This window comes from Alexandromys fortis, unplaced genomic scaffold (genome assembly GCF_014885135.2).
Source record: "Alexandromys fortis isolate MF-2015 unplaced genomic scaffold, M_Fortis_MF-2015_v1.1 scaffold_141, whole genome shotgun sequence".
In the NCBI taxonomy this organism is placed as follows: domain Eukaryota; kingdom Metazoa; phylum Chordata; class Mammalia; order Rodentia; family Cricetidae; genus Alexandromys; species Alexandromys fortis.
The window spans coordinates 2723834-2738564 of NW_026068060.1; the positions used below are offsets into that span (position 1 = coordinate 2723834).

General features: G+C 35.8%; 1 protein-coding gene across 4 annotated transcripts in view; it reads right to left on the reverse strand.

Annotated features, from left to right (window-relative positions):
• Grik2 (glutamate ionotropic receptor kainate type subunit 2) overlaps window positions 1-14731 on the reverse strand; it is a 600544-nt gene that overhangs the window by 241338 nt on the left and 344475 nt on the right. For all 4 annotated transcript variants that reach the window (XM_050120166.1, XM_050120163.1, XM_050120164.1 and 1 more), the window contains exons 8-9: window positions 12694-12837; window positions 9660-9767 (exon numbers count right to left, since the gene is read on the reverse strand). In XM_050120166.1, the coding sequence (XP_049976123.1) occupies window positions 9660-9767; window positions 12694-12837 (252 nt within the window). The remainder of the gene's footprint in view (window positions 1-9659; window positions 9768-12693; window positions 12838-14731) is intronic.

Sequence of the window (14731 nt, forward strand, 5' to 3'; positions counted from 1 at the left end):
AAAAAAAGAACACCAAAAAGAAGAATAGAGCTAAATTCTTTGTTCAAGAAAATAAAGAGATTAAGAAATTAAATAAAGGCTGTAGTGACCTCAGCACAAGACCCTACCCAGCTAAATTTCCAACTTGCCAAAAAAGAATTACAAAGAAATTTAAAGCCAGATATGGTAGTACATATCTTTAATCCAATCACTGGGAAAACAGAGGCTGGGAGATCTCTGAGATTTATGCCAGCCTTATCTACAGAGCAAGTTTCAGTACAACCAAGCCTAGACAGTGAAAGAAAACTTGTAAGGATATAATTGAACAGGGCGGGTCATGTTCCAGTCACAGCAAGCAGCAGAACTTAGCAGCTTCAGTGACATGGTTCTGACTTTAGAGTTAAGTATAGAAGAAAGGAATTACAGAATAAAGCATATATCAGCAGTGTCCCTGAATGGAGGCTTAGTACAGAGGTCACTGAAGTTGTCAAGTTGAAACCTTGAAGAATCCATAATGTTGGAGTTGACAGAGTCCCATGATACATGCTATAAAGAGCTACTGAGAGGAAATGGAACCAGCCCAAAAGGAAGAAGTATGTTGCAGTCAAATATCCTGAATGGAATTAGATATCTGAAGAACATTTTGACATTAGACATGAAAATGCAGAGTTTGGAATTTGCCCAGCTGATGTTGGGTCTTGGTTTTGTTCAGTATTTCCTTGCTATGTTCTCTTCCCTGCATTTTGAAATGGTTAATGTATATCCTGTGCTATTATATGTTGGAAGTATGGCATCTGCTTTTTTATCTGATTTTTACCAGGGATTACAGTTAAGAGATTGCCTTGCTTCTCAGAAGACTTTCGACTTTGAATTATGAAACAACTTTGAGACTGTTATGGTCTATGGTAATATTTTGAAGTTTGACTTAATGAATCTTTTGCATTATAATATGGCTATAAGTCTTTGGTGACCTGGGAGAAGAATAAACCCCAAAAAGAATGAAACAGTTAAGAGATGTGGCCTTGGAGGAAGATTGAAGTTGGAGGAAACACACTATGAGTGTGGGCTTTGAAGTCTCTTTTGCTCAAACTTCCCTCAGTGTGACAGTCATTTGACTTCCTGTTGCCTCCCAATAACGTGGCAAGGACTTTCAGCTTCAACCCCACATCTGAATGCTTACTATGATGCTTCCCACATGATGACACTGGACTAAACATTTAAAACTGTAAGCCACAAACTGAATTAAACATTTTGCTTATAAGAGTTGCTGTGGTTATGGTGTCTTCCCAGCAATAGAAAACACAAACTAAGGCAACATCAAACATACACACCTGCAATCTCAGGAAAACAAGAATTTTACTGTTGCTGTTATCCTGTTCACATATTATAGAACACCAGACTTCCAGAAACAGGTCTACAGATTAAAAATGCATGTGTTCTTGTGGGTACATATGAAAAACTAAAGAACACTATGTTGGAATAAAGCTTCAATTCAGTGTATATCTGGTGATCCATGGTATTGGGCATCTGGAACCTGATGATTGCCATTGTCTGTTCCCAATGCAGTTGTACAAGTTAACTCTCCATAAGAAATTGGAATGAGAGCTTTGTGTGAATTATGTCCTAGGATGTTTATAGTGCCCCTTCATTCTTTCAAAGTCTAATGAGTATCTCCTAAAAATATACTTTGTGCTAGATGTTTTTCTAAAGCATATATACCTTAAATAGTTGAAAGTATGAGATATGTTTTAGCTACCATGATGTGTATTAAAACCATAAATAGCACTGAGAAGATAGTAACTGGTAAGCAGTGCTTTATAAGACATATTTGGTTTTGTTGTAAGAGGAGAGATCTGCTTGTTGATTCCTGGCCACTTAGCCCCGAAATAATCACACAGAAACTATATTAATTAAATCACTGTTTGGCCCATTAGTTCTGCCTTCTTATTGGCTAACTCTTACATATTAATTTAACCTATTTCTATTAATCTGCTCATCAGCAGATGGCTCTGGCTTACCAGCTAAAGTTTCAGTGTCTGTCTTATGTGGGGCTACATCATATCACTCTGACTCCACCCTTCTTTTCCCCAGAATTTACTTTAGTTTTCCCTGTATAGCTCTTTCTGCCCTGTTCTACCATAGGCTTAAAATACATCCTTCATTAATCAATGGTATTCACAGTGTACAAGGGGAATCCCACATCACCTTCTCTTTTCTGTTTAAGTAAAAAAAAAAAGAGGTTTTAATTTTAACATAGTAAACTTACAGATAAAGAACAGGTTTCAAGCAATAATTACCGTTACAATAATTACATCTACTTTATCTTTTATCATTACTAAGGAAAACTATAACTATCAATTCTTCATCTCCATCAAAGACTCCAGAAAGATATAATGTTACCTAAATTAATGGGAAGTGCACTATAAGCAACTTCTAGAATTGACAGAGACATCTCATTGTCTGGACAGTCAGCCAAAGTTCTACTGTACCACTGGGGCATCCATCTTCAGCCTACAGGCCCATAGTATCCAACAGACCTTTCTACAAAGTAGAAAATTTCAAGGACAGTTCTGCCTCTCTTGACATTTTTGTCAGTCACTTTCTTCTGTATCCTGAAGAATGTCTAGAAGACTCTTTCATGAAGCAGGGACTTTGAAGGATCATCTCACCTTTGGGCAAGTCCAACAATCATTTTTCTATGAGTCCTGCATGTGTATTTCATTAAGCAGTCCAGGCAAGAGCAGTTTCTTGCCCAAATGTCTAACCAAATCCACAAAGAGCCTCTTCAATGCCCTTCTTCCTCTTGAAGTAATTGGTGCTGCCAGGAGTAGATGTGTCTCATTGTCATGAAAAGGCCTAAGTTCTTAAACATTTTAAATGCCATATTCTATAGTCTTTGAAAGGTTTGAAGAATACCTATCTAACTGAAATATATCTGTATATATCTAAAAAACCTAACTAGCATGACTATGAGATTCACTCCCTATTAATCTATATTTCTTAATTATACATTAAATTTTCAAATAGGCTACCCAAACACAATATTTTAATCAAGAGCAGAAATACACAGTATAACAAAATTGACCTTAAATTTGTATCAATAAGACAACATAACATTAATAAAAGATCCATACCCATGCAAATCTCTATAGCATAGCCACCTTTAAATGTAAAGAAACATTTATAAACTATATTTGGGAATATGGGTATCGTCCTTCTCCAAACTTTTTTCTGCTTTTTATTGGGTAAAGTAAGTTTTTGGGGTATTCACAGAGACCTTTCGTGGGTTCTTGGACCATCATATTTTAATAGCCTGAAATTAATCCACATGTTCTCATCTTCTGTGTAAACAAATAGAACCTCTTTATAAAGCAACATATCCTTAGACCCACATTTTGAAATCAAGGTACCTTTAAAATATGTATGCTGGTTTAGCTTAGCATCCCATACAATAAAATGTCTCTCTGTACTTAGTTCTTTCACAGTCAAACAAAATTAAAGAAAACATAATCCAAACTCTACATATTTCATCTTCATGTGGCTTATTTTCTTTCTCTTTAAAGACTTTGTTTTATTTTTTATAAACCATTTATTCCCTTTAATGACTATTACTTCTCTCTCCAAAGCCTACATGCATTTGTCTGACACTGTGGCCTATTTAGGAATCTTTTAGGTCTGAATCTGTCCTATTGTATATCTGTAATGTTTTACTGTCCAGGAGTGCTTCTTAAAATGCTAAGCACTTCTTAAAAACTTAGGCTGTGTCATTACTAGGGTATGTACAATATTTCCTGCTTGCTCAGCACAGTCCAACATGGTGGAAGTCCATTCAGTGCCTCTGCAAGCCATGTACCTGTATGAGGAACACAGCAGGTCAATGTTGCCATTAAGCAAATTGTAGTATGTTGCACACAAACCTCATTTAAATGCTCAGTCTCCTGAAAGAACCAGAGTTCATGCTGGCAGCAGGGCTCAGAAAGCCAGCATTTCAAAGTGGCTTGGCTTTTTTCCCCTGCTACCACTGAATCAGTAAAGCCTCTCTTAAAGGAGTCATGCCTCTGCTTGCTTCTAGCAAACAGAGGCCACCTAAGAAAATGCCACTACCAAACCATGCTTAACTCTGTTCTTTTGTGTTTAGAATTCCAGTTCAAGCTTTCTCAGGTTTTAAATAAATTTTAGTTGGCCACATGGGCACCAATTTGCTGGAGAGAGCTGCTGGTTGGTCCTGGCTGCTGAGCCCTGAAATAATCACACAGAAACTGTATTAATTCAATCACTATTTGGTCCATTGGTGCTAGCTACTTATTGGCTAACTCTTACATATTAATTAAACCCGTTTCTAATAATCTGTGCATCACCCTGTGGCTGTGGCTAAAGTTCCAACATCCGTCTCTGGCTAGGTTTCATGGCATCTGTCTGACTCCACCTTTCTTTCTCCCAGCATTAACTTTAATTTTCCCTGACTAGCTCTTTCTGTCCTTCTCTGCTATAGGCTCAAAACAGTACTTTATTTAACCAATGGTATTCACAGCATACAGAAGGGAATCCCACATCATTTTGTGCATAACAAAATGGTAAGCCACAGAAGAGTTTAAATAGAGCTAGGACCAACTTACTTAGGCAAAACCTATCTGGCTGTTGTGGTCTGATGAGTGGAATCTAATGAGAATAGAATTAAGATGATTCTAAGGATTGTACCATAGCTGTACTGTAAAACATGCATTGGCTAATTTTATCAATGGATGTGGAATATTTTAAGTAAATTTTGAATGCGCAATAAAAAATATAACCTTTGTTTAGATGAAAATAATTTAAATGTTGAGAAGGACTTCTTTTCTTTTTCTTAATCTTATGCACAGAACAGAAGGCCCTTCAGAGAGAAATTCACCTCTTTTTATTGGCTAACATAGATAAAAGTTGTAATGGTACCTAGTGTCCCTGACTTTAGATACTTTCAAAGATGCATACTGGAGATCTTTATTGATCCACTAACAATCAACTCACCTGCCAATATACATTGGAAGGGTATTTTGATTTTAATTATTATTGAAATAGAAGATGATCATAACACAATTCCATGCTCAGGACCCTGAGGATATCACACTCCTCTCTCATCTCTGTCTCTTATAGATTATCTTCTACATAGTTGTAATTATAAGAAGTATGTTTTTTTCTATTAATATTATAAGCAGGCTCATATTTCAGTAGTTATTAAAAGATATCAGTTACTTTGTCCATTGTTCTTATAAATAACTGACAATAAAGAATTTAAGGAATCAATGGTTAATGTTAGCTCACAGTTTGAGGTACAGTCCATCTTGTTGGAACACTTGTTAATAGGAGCATGAGACACCTGGTTAAACTGAATCCACTCAGAAAGTGAAGAGATTGGTCATATTTTCAGTCTGCTCTTACTTTTATTTAGTCTAAGACTAGGACCATAGCCTGAGGTACAGTGATGCCTAATTTTATGATGAGTCTTTTAAACTCATCAAATCCCTCCTGGAAACACCATAAGAGGCATTATCAGAGGGTTTTCCCAAAGGTAATTCTAGACCTTGCCAAACTGACAACATTAAACATCAAAACTTTACACTGAGTATCTCATAACAGGAAAGACTTTCTGAGTTGGAGATATGGCTAATTTGGAGTATGGCTGACTAACATGCATAAAGAATCAGGTTTGATCCAAAAAATTAAATAAATTTAGCATGATAATGCATGCTTTTAAGCTCTCAGGAGAGAAAGGCAGGAAGGTCAGAAGTTTAGCATTATTCTCTGCTGTGTAATGGGGGCTGAAGGCCAGTCTACCATATATAAGATCCATCTCAAAAGAAAACAAGAAAACAAAATTAATTAAACTTTAATCTAAAAGTCTTTTTACACCTAAGCAATTCCAATATGATTCTAGAGTCTAATGATTCTTCTGAAACTCAATGCAATATTGTAACTATGTGCTCCCATAAAATAATAAAGGAGCTGCATAGTTGTAACATACAATAACACAAAATAAGCTTTTCACATTAAAAAAATGTAAAAGGAAACATAGTAAGAAAAAAATGGACTCAATATTTTTTCCATTATTAGAAGGCTAATTCTCAGAACCTCATCTCCTATGATTCTTCAGGTTTTTTTCAGAAATATTCATCTATTGTGTGTGTGCCTTTTTGAGAACTTTGAATCAAATAACATTGAGTAGAATTATCATATTATTAATGTAAAAACAAATACTCATATTTCAAGAGTGCTCACAAGTCACTTTGAAGTGTTATGGCAATATGCATATTTTACAGTTTCACTTTTCTTGCAATGTAGGTTTATCACATATAAATGGTGAGCCCAGTAGAATACATGGGAACGTTCCTCACTTTTCTTAATTTTTAGTCAAATAGAAGACTGGATCATTGATAATATCAAGAACATCAACACCATCAGAGATCATCCTGGTGATGTAGATAGTTCTATAATGTAATCACATCCCAGAAAGCTGTTAGATAAATGTCTTTTATCAAATCCGTACTTAGATCCAAGAAATGCTCACACCCTAGAAGAAAGATAGTTCAGAAAACACTGTGTCATGGCTATTTTTATTCCAGTTTCTTATAGTGCATTATTCACTTTACATTGTTTTTATCAAGTGGTACAATCTAAACATCTCAGTGGGGTGGAGTAATTGTCCTATCACTCAGGTCATCAACTGGTCAGAATGTATGCACATTTTTTACATGACATATAAGAAATGTGTACTTTATCTCCATCCATTGCCAGATGAAGGTTCTATGGTGATATGCAAGATATTCATTAGTATGGCTATAGAATCAGGCCAGTTTAGGCTCTCTCTCCTCAGCTGCCCAATGACCTAGCTGGGGACATCTCTCAGGACCCCTGGGCACCCCTCTAGAGTCAAGACTCTTGCCAACCCTAAAATGGCTCCATTAATTAAGATATATACTTTCCTGCAACCATATCCATCCTTCCTTTATCCCAACCATCCCATTCCCCCAAGCTCTCCCCATCGTCCCCTTCTCACTCTTCTCTCCCCAACTCCCCTTTCCCCTATCCCACCCCACCCCCCCCCAGTTCCCAATTTTGCCCAGAAATCTTGTCTACTTCCAATATCCAGGATGATAACTATATGTTTTTCTTTGGTTTCACCTTCTTATTTAGCTTCTCTAGGATTGCGAATTATAGGCTCAATGTCCTTTATTTATGGCTAAAAACCAATTATGAGTAAGTACATCCCATGTTCATCTTTTTTGGGTCTGGGATACCTCACTCAGGATAGTGTTTTCTATTCCTATCCATTTGCATGCAAAATTCAAGATATTGGTTTTTTTTTTTAGCGCTGAGTAGTACTCTAATATGTATATATCCCACACTTTCTTCATCCATTTTTTTTTTTTTTTGGTTTTTCGAGACAGGGTTTCTCTGTGGCTTTGGAGCCTGTCCTGGCACTAGCTCTGTAGACCAGGCTGGTCTCGAACTCACAGAGATCCGCCTGCCTCTGCCTCCCGAATGCTGGGATTAAAGGCGTGCGCCACCATTGCCCAGCTTCTTCATCCATTCTTCCATTGAAGGGCATCTAGGTATTTCCAGGTTCTGGCTATTACAAATAATGCTGCAATGAACATAGTTGAACAAATACTTTTGTAGTATGATAGGGCATCTCTTGGGTATATTCCCAAGAGTGGTATTGCTGGGTCCTGGGGTAGGTTGACCCCAAATTTCCTGAGAAACCGCTACACTACTTTCCAAAGTGGTTGCACAAGTTTGCATTCCCACCAGCAATGGATGAGTGTACCTCTTACTCCACATCCTCTCCAGCAAAGGCTATGATGGAGATAGAGACAGACCCACATTGGAGCTTTGGACTGAGCTCCCAACATCCAAATGAGGAGCAGAAGGAGGAAGAACATGACAAGGAAGTCAGGATCCTGAGGGGTGCACCCACCCACTGAGACAGTGGGGCTGATCTAATGGGAGCTCATCAAGGCCAGCTGGACTGGGACTGAAAAAGCATAGGATAAAACCAGACTCTCCGAACATGGCGGACAATGAGGGCTGATGAGAAGCCAAGGACAATGGCACTGGGTTTTAATCCTACTACCTGTACTGGTTTTGTGGGAGCCTAGCCTGTTTGGATGCTCACCTACCTAGACCTGGATGGAGGGGGGCGATCTTGGACTTACCACAGGGCAGGGAACCCTGACTGCTCTTTGGACTGGAGAGGGAGGAGGAGGGGAATAGGGGGTGAGGAGTGGGGGGAGCGGGAGCGAAAAGGGAGACAGGGAGGAAGCAGAAATTTTTGATAAAAAAATGTGTACTTTTCTTATTTTAAATAAGAATTCTACTTCCAATATCCAGGATGATAACTATATGTTTTTCTGTGGGTTCACTTTCTTATTTAGCTTCTCTAGGATTGCGAATTATAGCCTCAATGTCCTATAATAAGAATAAGTGTTATTCTTATTTAAAATCTTATTTTTTTATCTTACCTGCCAACCACAGTTCCCTCTCCCTCCCACCCTCCCACTGCATGTGGCTGACATTTCTGTGGTTTGGGCAATCTCTGGGATCACTGGGAGTAGAATTATGATTTATCACTAGTACATGAAATTGGCCTTTTGGAGCCTATTCCATACAGATGTACATTTTGCTTAGCCTCAAAATGTATGTTTTTCTTCTCTCCATGGTAACTTGAGATATCTTTCAAATATGTTGGTATATGTCAGAGTGGGGAAATCATTATCTTCATTAAACTCTATATGCTGGATAAAATCTTCTTTACTGCCTTGAAGGCAAAACTATTTCATTTAAATAGAAATTTTCTGTATTCTTATCAAAATATCTGATTATCTCAACTCTTCAATGAACTATAAGAAAAATTGTAAATTGATACATCAGAAATACTAAAACACTAACATAGTTTTACAATAAGCCTCTGAACCCTAGACACAGAATCTAATAATTTGAGACAATGTTACGTTTTCTACCATGTATCCACATAATTCACCTTTTGTATACTAATTTAGATGCTTCATTCTAAAATGACGCAGTATGAAAAGTTTTTTTTTTCTTAAAAATCATTTTAGAACATATTACAAGTACAAAACAATTAGAAGTGATTCCTAGCAGCAAAATGGCCTTAACAGTGATCTGTAACTCCAACTTCTGAACCTCATAGATACCAAGCTTGATTGTGATACACATACAACGATTCAGGGGATAATACTCACACATATGAAAATACAATAAATATATTTTTTAAAAACGTGCTCAGCCTTTATATAGTAGGGAGAGCCTTAGACCTTCCACAGCAATGTGCCTTACTCTGCCTGAGAATTGGATTGGGGTGAAGTGGGAGGGTATATTGAGGGAATGGAAGGACGGGAGGGTGGGAAAACTTGGATTGGTATGTATAATGAAAAAAGTTAGTTATTTAAAAAAATCAATCAATAAATAAAACAAAAATAAACAAACAAAAAATATTACAAAAATGCTTTAGTTTGAAATATTAATTGTCAATAATTGTACTTAATATAATATATAAGAGAATTACGTAGAAATTATTCAATAAAAAATAAAAAAAATGAAATGTAACTTTAACAAAAATGTTTTCCTTTTTTTCAGTATCATATTTCATTTAATGATTAAATATTCAAAGTGAAGGATTCAGGTACCTTCTCCAATCCTTCCTCCTTGAGACTGATCACATCCAAATCAAAATCTGTCCGTAAGCCGTTGGTTTTGTTGAAAGTTATTCTGCCTGTGAGGCCTTCCCAGTGAGCCTGAAAAAGAAATGCCCACAATTAGAAGAGATAGGAGGAAAGATGGAGTCCTGCTATCACTGGTAACCCACACTGCTTTATATTATCAAGGAAGAAACAGAAGACAAGAGTATCCTCATGGTCACTGGCAACTTTAGCTGCTTTGTAATGGCATTCTGTGGTCACTAGTGGATCAAGATGCTTTACATCTCATGAAATGAAAGATTTTCTCCTCAGCCACTTTCTAACTTCTGTACAAAATATAAATGTTCATCTTATATTATCAATGGTTATGGGTATAAGCTTTTTCCTTAGATTTATTAAATGATTTTGTTTTATATATTGAAGTACACTTAACAAAGAAAAATTAGCAAGGTATGTTATTAGGTGAGATACTGAACATATTACTTAATATAATTCAGACAATATAATGGGACTAACTCCCTAAATACATATCACCAAGAAATGCGTGACTCTGGCCAAAACTGAATCCAGAAAAGTCTTTCTTCAATTAACAAACAGAAAAGTATTTCTTCAGTTAACAAACTTACCTTATAATAATCAATGCTACCTTTCTCTGAAGAAGACAGGGGAAAATGTATCACAATTATTATATATAAGACTACAATGTCTATAAATGATGTACCCAGTAGAAACTAGGGTAGGAATACAATCCTTCCAATGTAAGCAAATAAATAGATTTTATTTTAAATAAAAAATATTTTCTATATTGTCTGTTATTTAGCAAAAAAAAATATGTTTTCTACTACATAACATCTGGAAAAAAAACTTAGAAAAATAATTACCTGAAAATTCCAAATGATACAGTGTAAGCATGCAATATTATAATTTTAATTATACACTACGAGCCAAAAGATATGGATGTTGGACGGTTATGATTAATGATTTAATAGTGAATGTAAGTGGATATCATCACTGCATCATTTTTTAGTTGCCATGCTCGTTTCTCAGGCACTAGTGCTAGTGTACATGTATTTCAGCTAATACATTCTAAATGAAACAGAAAACACAGCAATTATCCGTCTTCGATTAAAATGTGTCTCGAGTAGTAAAGGCTTATTTCCCTTCACTTCTTCAAAAGAAAAAAAAATAATCAAGTGCCCAAAAGAATTTCTAATAATGTAACAACAGACAAAAGGATCAAAAGGAACCAGAATATATGTAGAGAATAGCAACATGGAACTAGGTAAAGAAAAGTGAAAATATAACAGGCAAAAGCAGGCAAGTAATAAAAATTCTGTAACATACTCAATTTTAAGCTTTCTAGCAACCAAAGCAGAAAAGAAAAGATGATAAAATTGTAATGTGCAGCATTCATATCTGGAGGCATTCCAGCTGCTTGGGATAAACAGTGCTTCCTGTTACTGAAACCTGAGAGAAATTTCTCCTGTTGGTCGTCTTACAGGAATAGTATGATTTAGTGGACAAGGATCTCAATTACACCCTACAATAAATACAGTGGGGGATGGCATATAGCTCTTTCTTTCAGGGCCAGTCGACACGTATCACCGTCATAATGCTCAAATGCTGAGTTCAGAAAAATCGATTCTTTAACCACTGAGACCTGTGATCTATGAGTAGAGCTTTGAGAGTGGAGAGTATTTTAAGCCAGAAGTGAATGTAGAATATGAAGCAACTAATACACACCACGTTCTTCAGGGAAAATCAGGACTCCTAGTTGAATTCAACAAAAAGTGGACAATGGAAATGCATCGAAATTGTTTAACAGTATAATGCAGTTCCTATTCCTGTTCTTCTTTGTACTTTCATTCCATGATGAATAATTCATTATAAAATAAACTGATGGTTAATTTTAAGACAATGATAAAAATCTTAAGTATACCAATGACTGAGCTTGTTTTTATAGCTAATAGGAAGTCCGTTTAAACTTTCACCGAAGAGGAGTGTGCTAACCAACAAAGGACTTCCCTTCATAGAAAGAAGAGAAAAATACAAAAGAAAAAAAAAAAAGGTTTGTGTGTACATGTATATAAATGAAGAATTTTCCAATTGTTTTTTTCCTGTCTGAGGCTTGATCAAAATCCAAAGGGAAACAATACATAGTCATAAACACCACTCAATTACCCAGTGTGAGATAAGTTTTGCACTTTGTGAATCCATATATTATTATTGTTTTGTGTTTCAAAGTGATAGGGATTGAACTTGGGCATTATATACTCAGCAAGGAGTCTACCATTGAACTATAATCCTAGCATTGATGTATTCATTTTTAACATGACTAGTTAATATTAATAAAATAATTGTACATGTTGTTTCACATAGTTGCATAGATGAAAATAGCTATGCCTCATATATTATTTTAACTTTTATGTATGCTAAATGACATTCCTATTAAAAATACACTTCATATTTTACTGTCTAAATTACAATTCTTTAGAAAACAAATAAATAAATACCTAAATAAAAATTCAGAGAAATAGATTTTCAAAAATAAGCTTAATATCATCAATTAAATTTTCAATGGGGCATAGGTTTCATATGATTAGGTCATAATAGACATGCTGATAGCTACTGCATAAATTGTTTGTAAAATAAAACTTTTTATTTAATTGTTCAGCCTCAATATAAGGGATTTTGCCTTGTCTCATTTTATCTTGTTTGTCCTCTTTAGCTGTTGACTTGTAGAGGTCTGTTCTTTTCTGAAGAGGAAACAAAGAGGGAGTGGATCTGGAAAGATGGGATGTGGAGGGCACAGGTAAGAGGAGTGGATGGAAGGGAAACTGTGGTTGGTATGTGTTGTGTAAGAGAATAATACATTTTCAGTTAAAATTAAAAAGAAAAAGATAACTTTACTTGCTGAGGGGAAAAAAGAATGTTTCAGATTTTTGTTTGTTTTGTTTTGTTTTAATAAAATGCTAGAAGAACTACCTGCATCGAGTTCATTTGCAATCATTTCTTTACTTACCTCTTTAATTAGGCTCATGAAGCGTGTCCCAAATCGCCAGGGTTTGTGTCGATTACACTGCAAGGAACTGACTGTCATCTGTGGAAACTGTTGGACGGCCACGGACACAACATGCACTGCATCATACATCAGAGCCGCATCTGTCTGAAAGCCCAGAGACAGGACATCCATGTTCACAAAAATATGCAACAGGGCAGGCAGTATCATGAGAAGAATGGGGAAAGGAAAACACAAATTTCCAATGTTTCTGTATTTTACCGAAAAATAATTTACTCTGCATTGTGTGGTTCTTTCAGTGAAGACAATATGATGGCATTATTACAACTCATTAAGAACAGCTGATCCATCTGGCCTTTTATTTTTTTAGAAGGCAATAGCCCATTTTATACAGTGCCCTGATACTCTTTTTGTACCGGAAATATAAGAAGATACTGTTTATTTCTCTTCTCAGTCTCCTGCCGTCTGCCTTACTCTGTCTCACCACACATACAATTGGAAGAAATTGTGACATTTAGGATGATTATGTAGCTTACATATCCATAAATGACGTAAACAATTCCCCTATCCAGGAGGAAGAAAAGAGATTTTAAAGAGGGTTACTCAAAAAGCTTAAAGATGTAAGCACAGATTTTGTCTCCAGCTCTATTTACAAATATCTGTTCTCAATCATGATGAATCATTCTACAGACTGCTCAGGGTAAGTGTTAATCCCTTTTCAAAAATCTAAACCTAATCTCCTCTGCTGTTTTCTTCACTCAAAATTTCCATATCAATGAGTTCATTTGGCTTCTCAAGTAAAATGAATATGAATTCTACTGTTCTGCATCTGCTCAAGTAGCCAGCCACCTTTTGACTTAGTGATAAAAAAATAATGGTTATAACATATAACAAACAAGAAGTTCAGTGACAGTCAAGAGACATGTTAAGAAGACCCTCTCCCCAAGTTTTTGGGACCCATGCCAGATTTCATACCTACAAGAGAGGGTCACACTGGCAGAGATGGTAGCAGTGAACTTTAAGCCATCTGCTTGGCATGCTTTACAATAAAATCAAGTATTTCCTTTTATCATTCACACAATTAGTGGGCTGTGAAATGAATTCCAAATTGAATAGGAACCCTGTAGATCATACTGTGTGCTACAATACAAGACAAAATGAGGAGACTATTTTTTCATTCCAATGTTTACTAAGAGCTTTACCACAAGAAGTAAAAGGATGCTAAATAGCACACTGTAATGAAAGTATATAGTAGTAGTCATTTTGTCCTTTATAGTTACAAACTTCCTTTTTAAAATAACAGATGGCTAATTTCATATATTCTACTAATGGCATTGTGGTACCTAGAGGAGAGAATTTGATACAGAAATCCAATATAAAACATAGAATTATACTACTTGGTCTGGATCTAAGTTAACAACTGAAGAATGTATCTGATATATCACACATCTAGTCCTAAAGTACTTACCGAATTTGAAAAATGTATTTTTTTAAAAAAAATGCAATGAAATTTTATACCATACCCCTGTCTGAGAAAGGTAGGAAGAGATGAAATCTTTCAGGTATTATGAACAGGCTAGCTTCACATATTACCACAGACAAAATACCTTAAAGCATTCATTCTCTCTCTAAATTCAAATTCCATTTCCTTATGTGATGGTCAGTCTTGTCAACATGACTGCATTAGGGTCATCTAAAAGGCAGGCCTTTGGAAGGACGCTATTTCTTAAGATGCTTAACTGAGGAACAAGGAACTGACATGAATAGGTGGCTTATACCAAAGGCTATCATCTTTGGCTGAATTTATAAGAAGACAAAAAAGACAAGAGAGAAGACCATATACCTCTCTTGTATCCTTACTGCAGACACAACCAGCTGTCTCACACCCCTGCTACCAGTCCAGCAATGAGACTCAACCCTGTAACTGTGAACCAAAAATACTGTCCCCTTTTTAAGTCGCTTTTATCAAAAATTTTTTGAAACAATAGAAAAACAAAGTCTGGCTTATGACAAATAAGAAAAAAGTATTAACATTAACTTT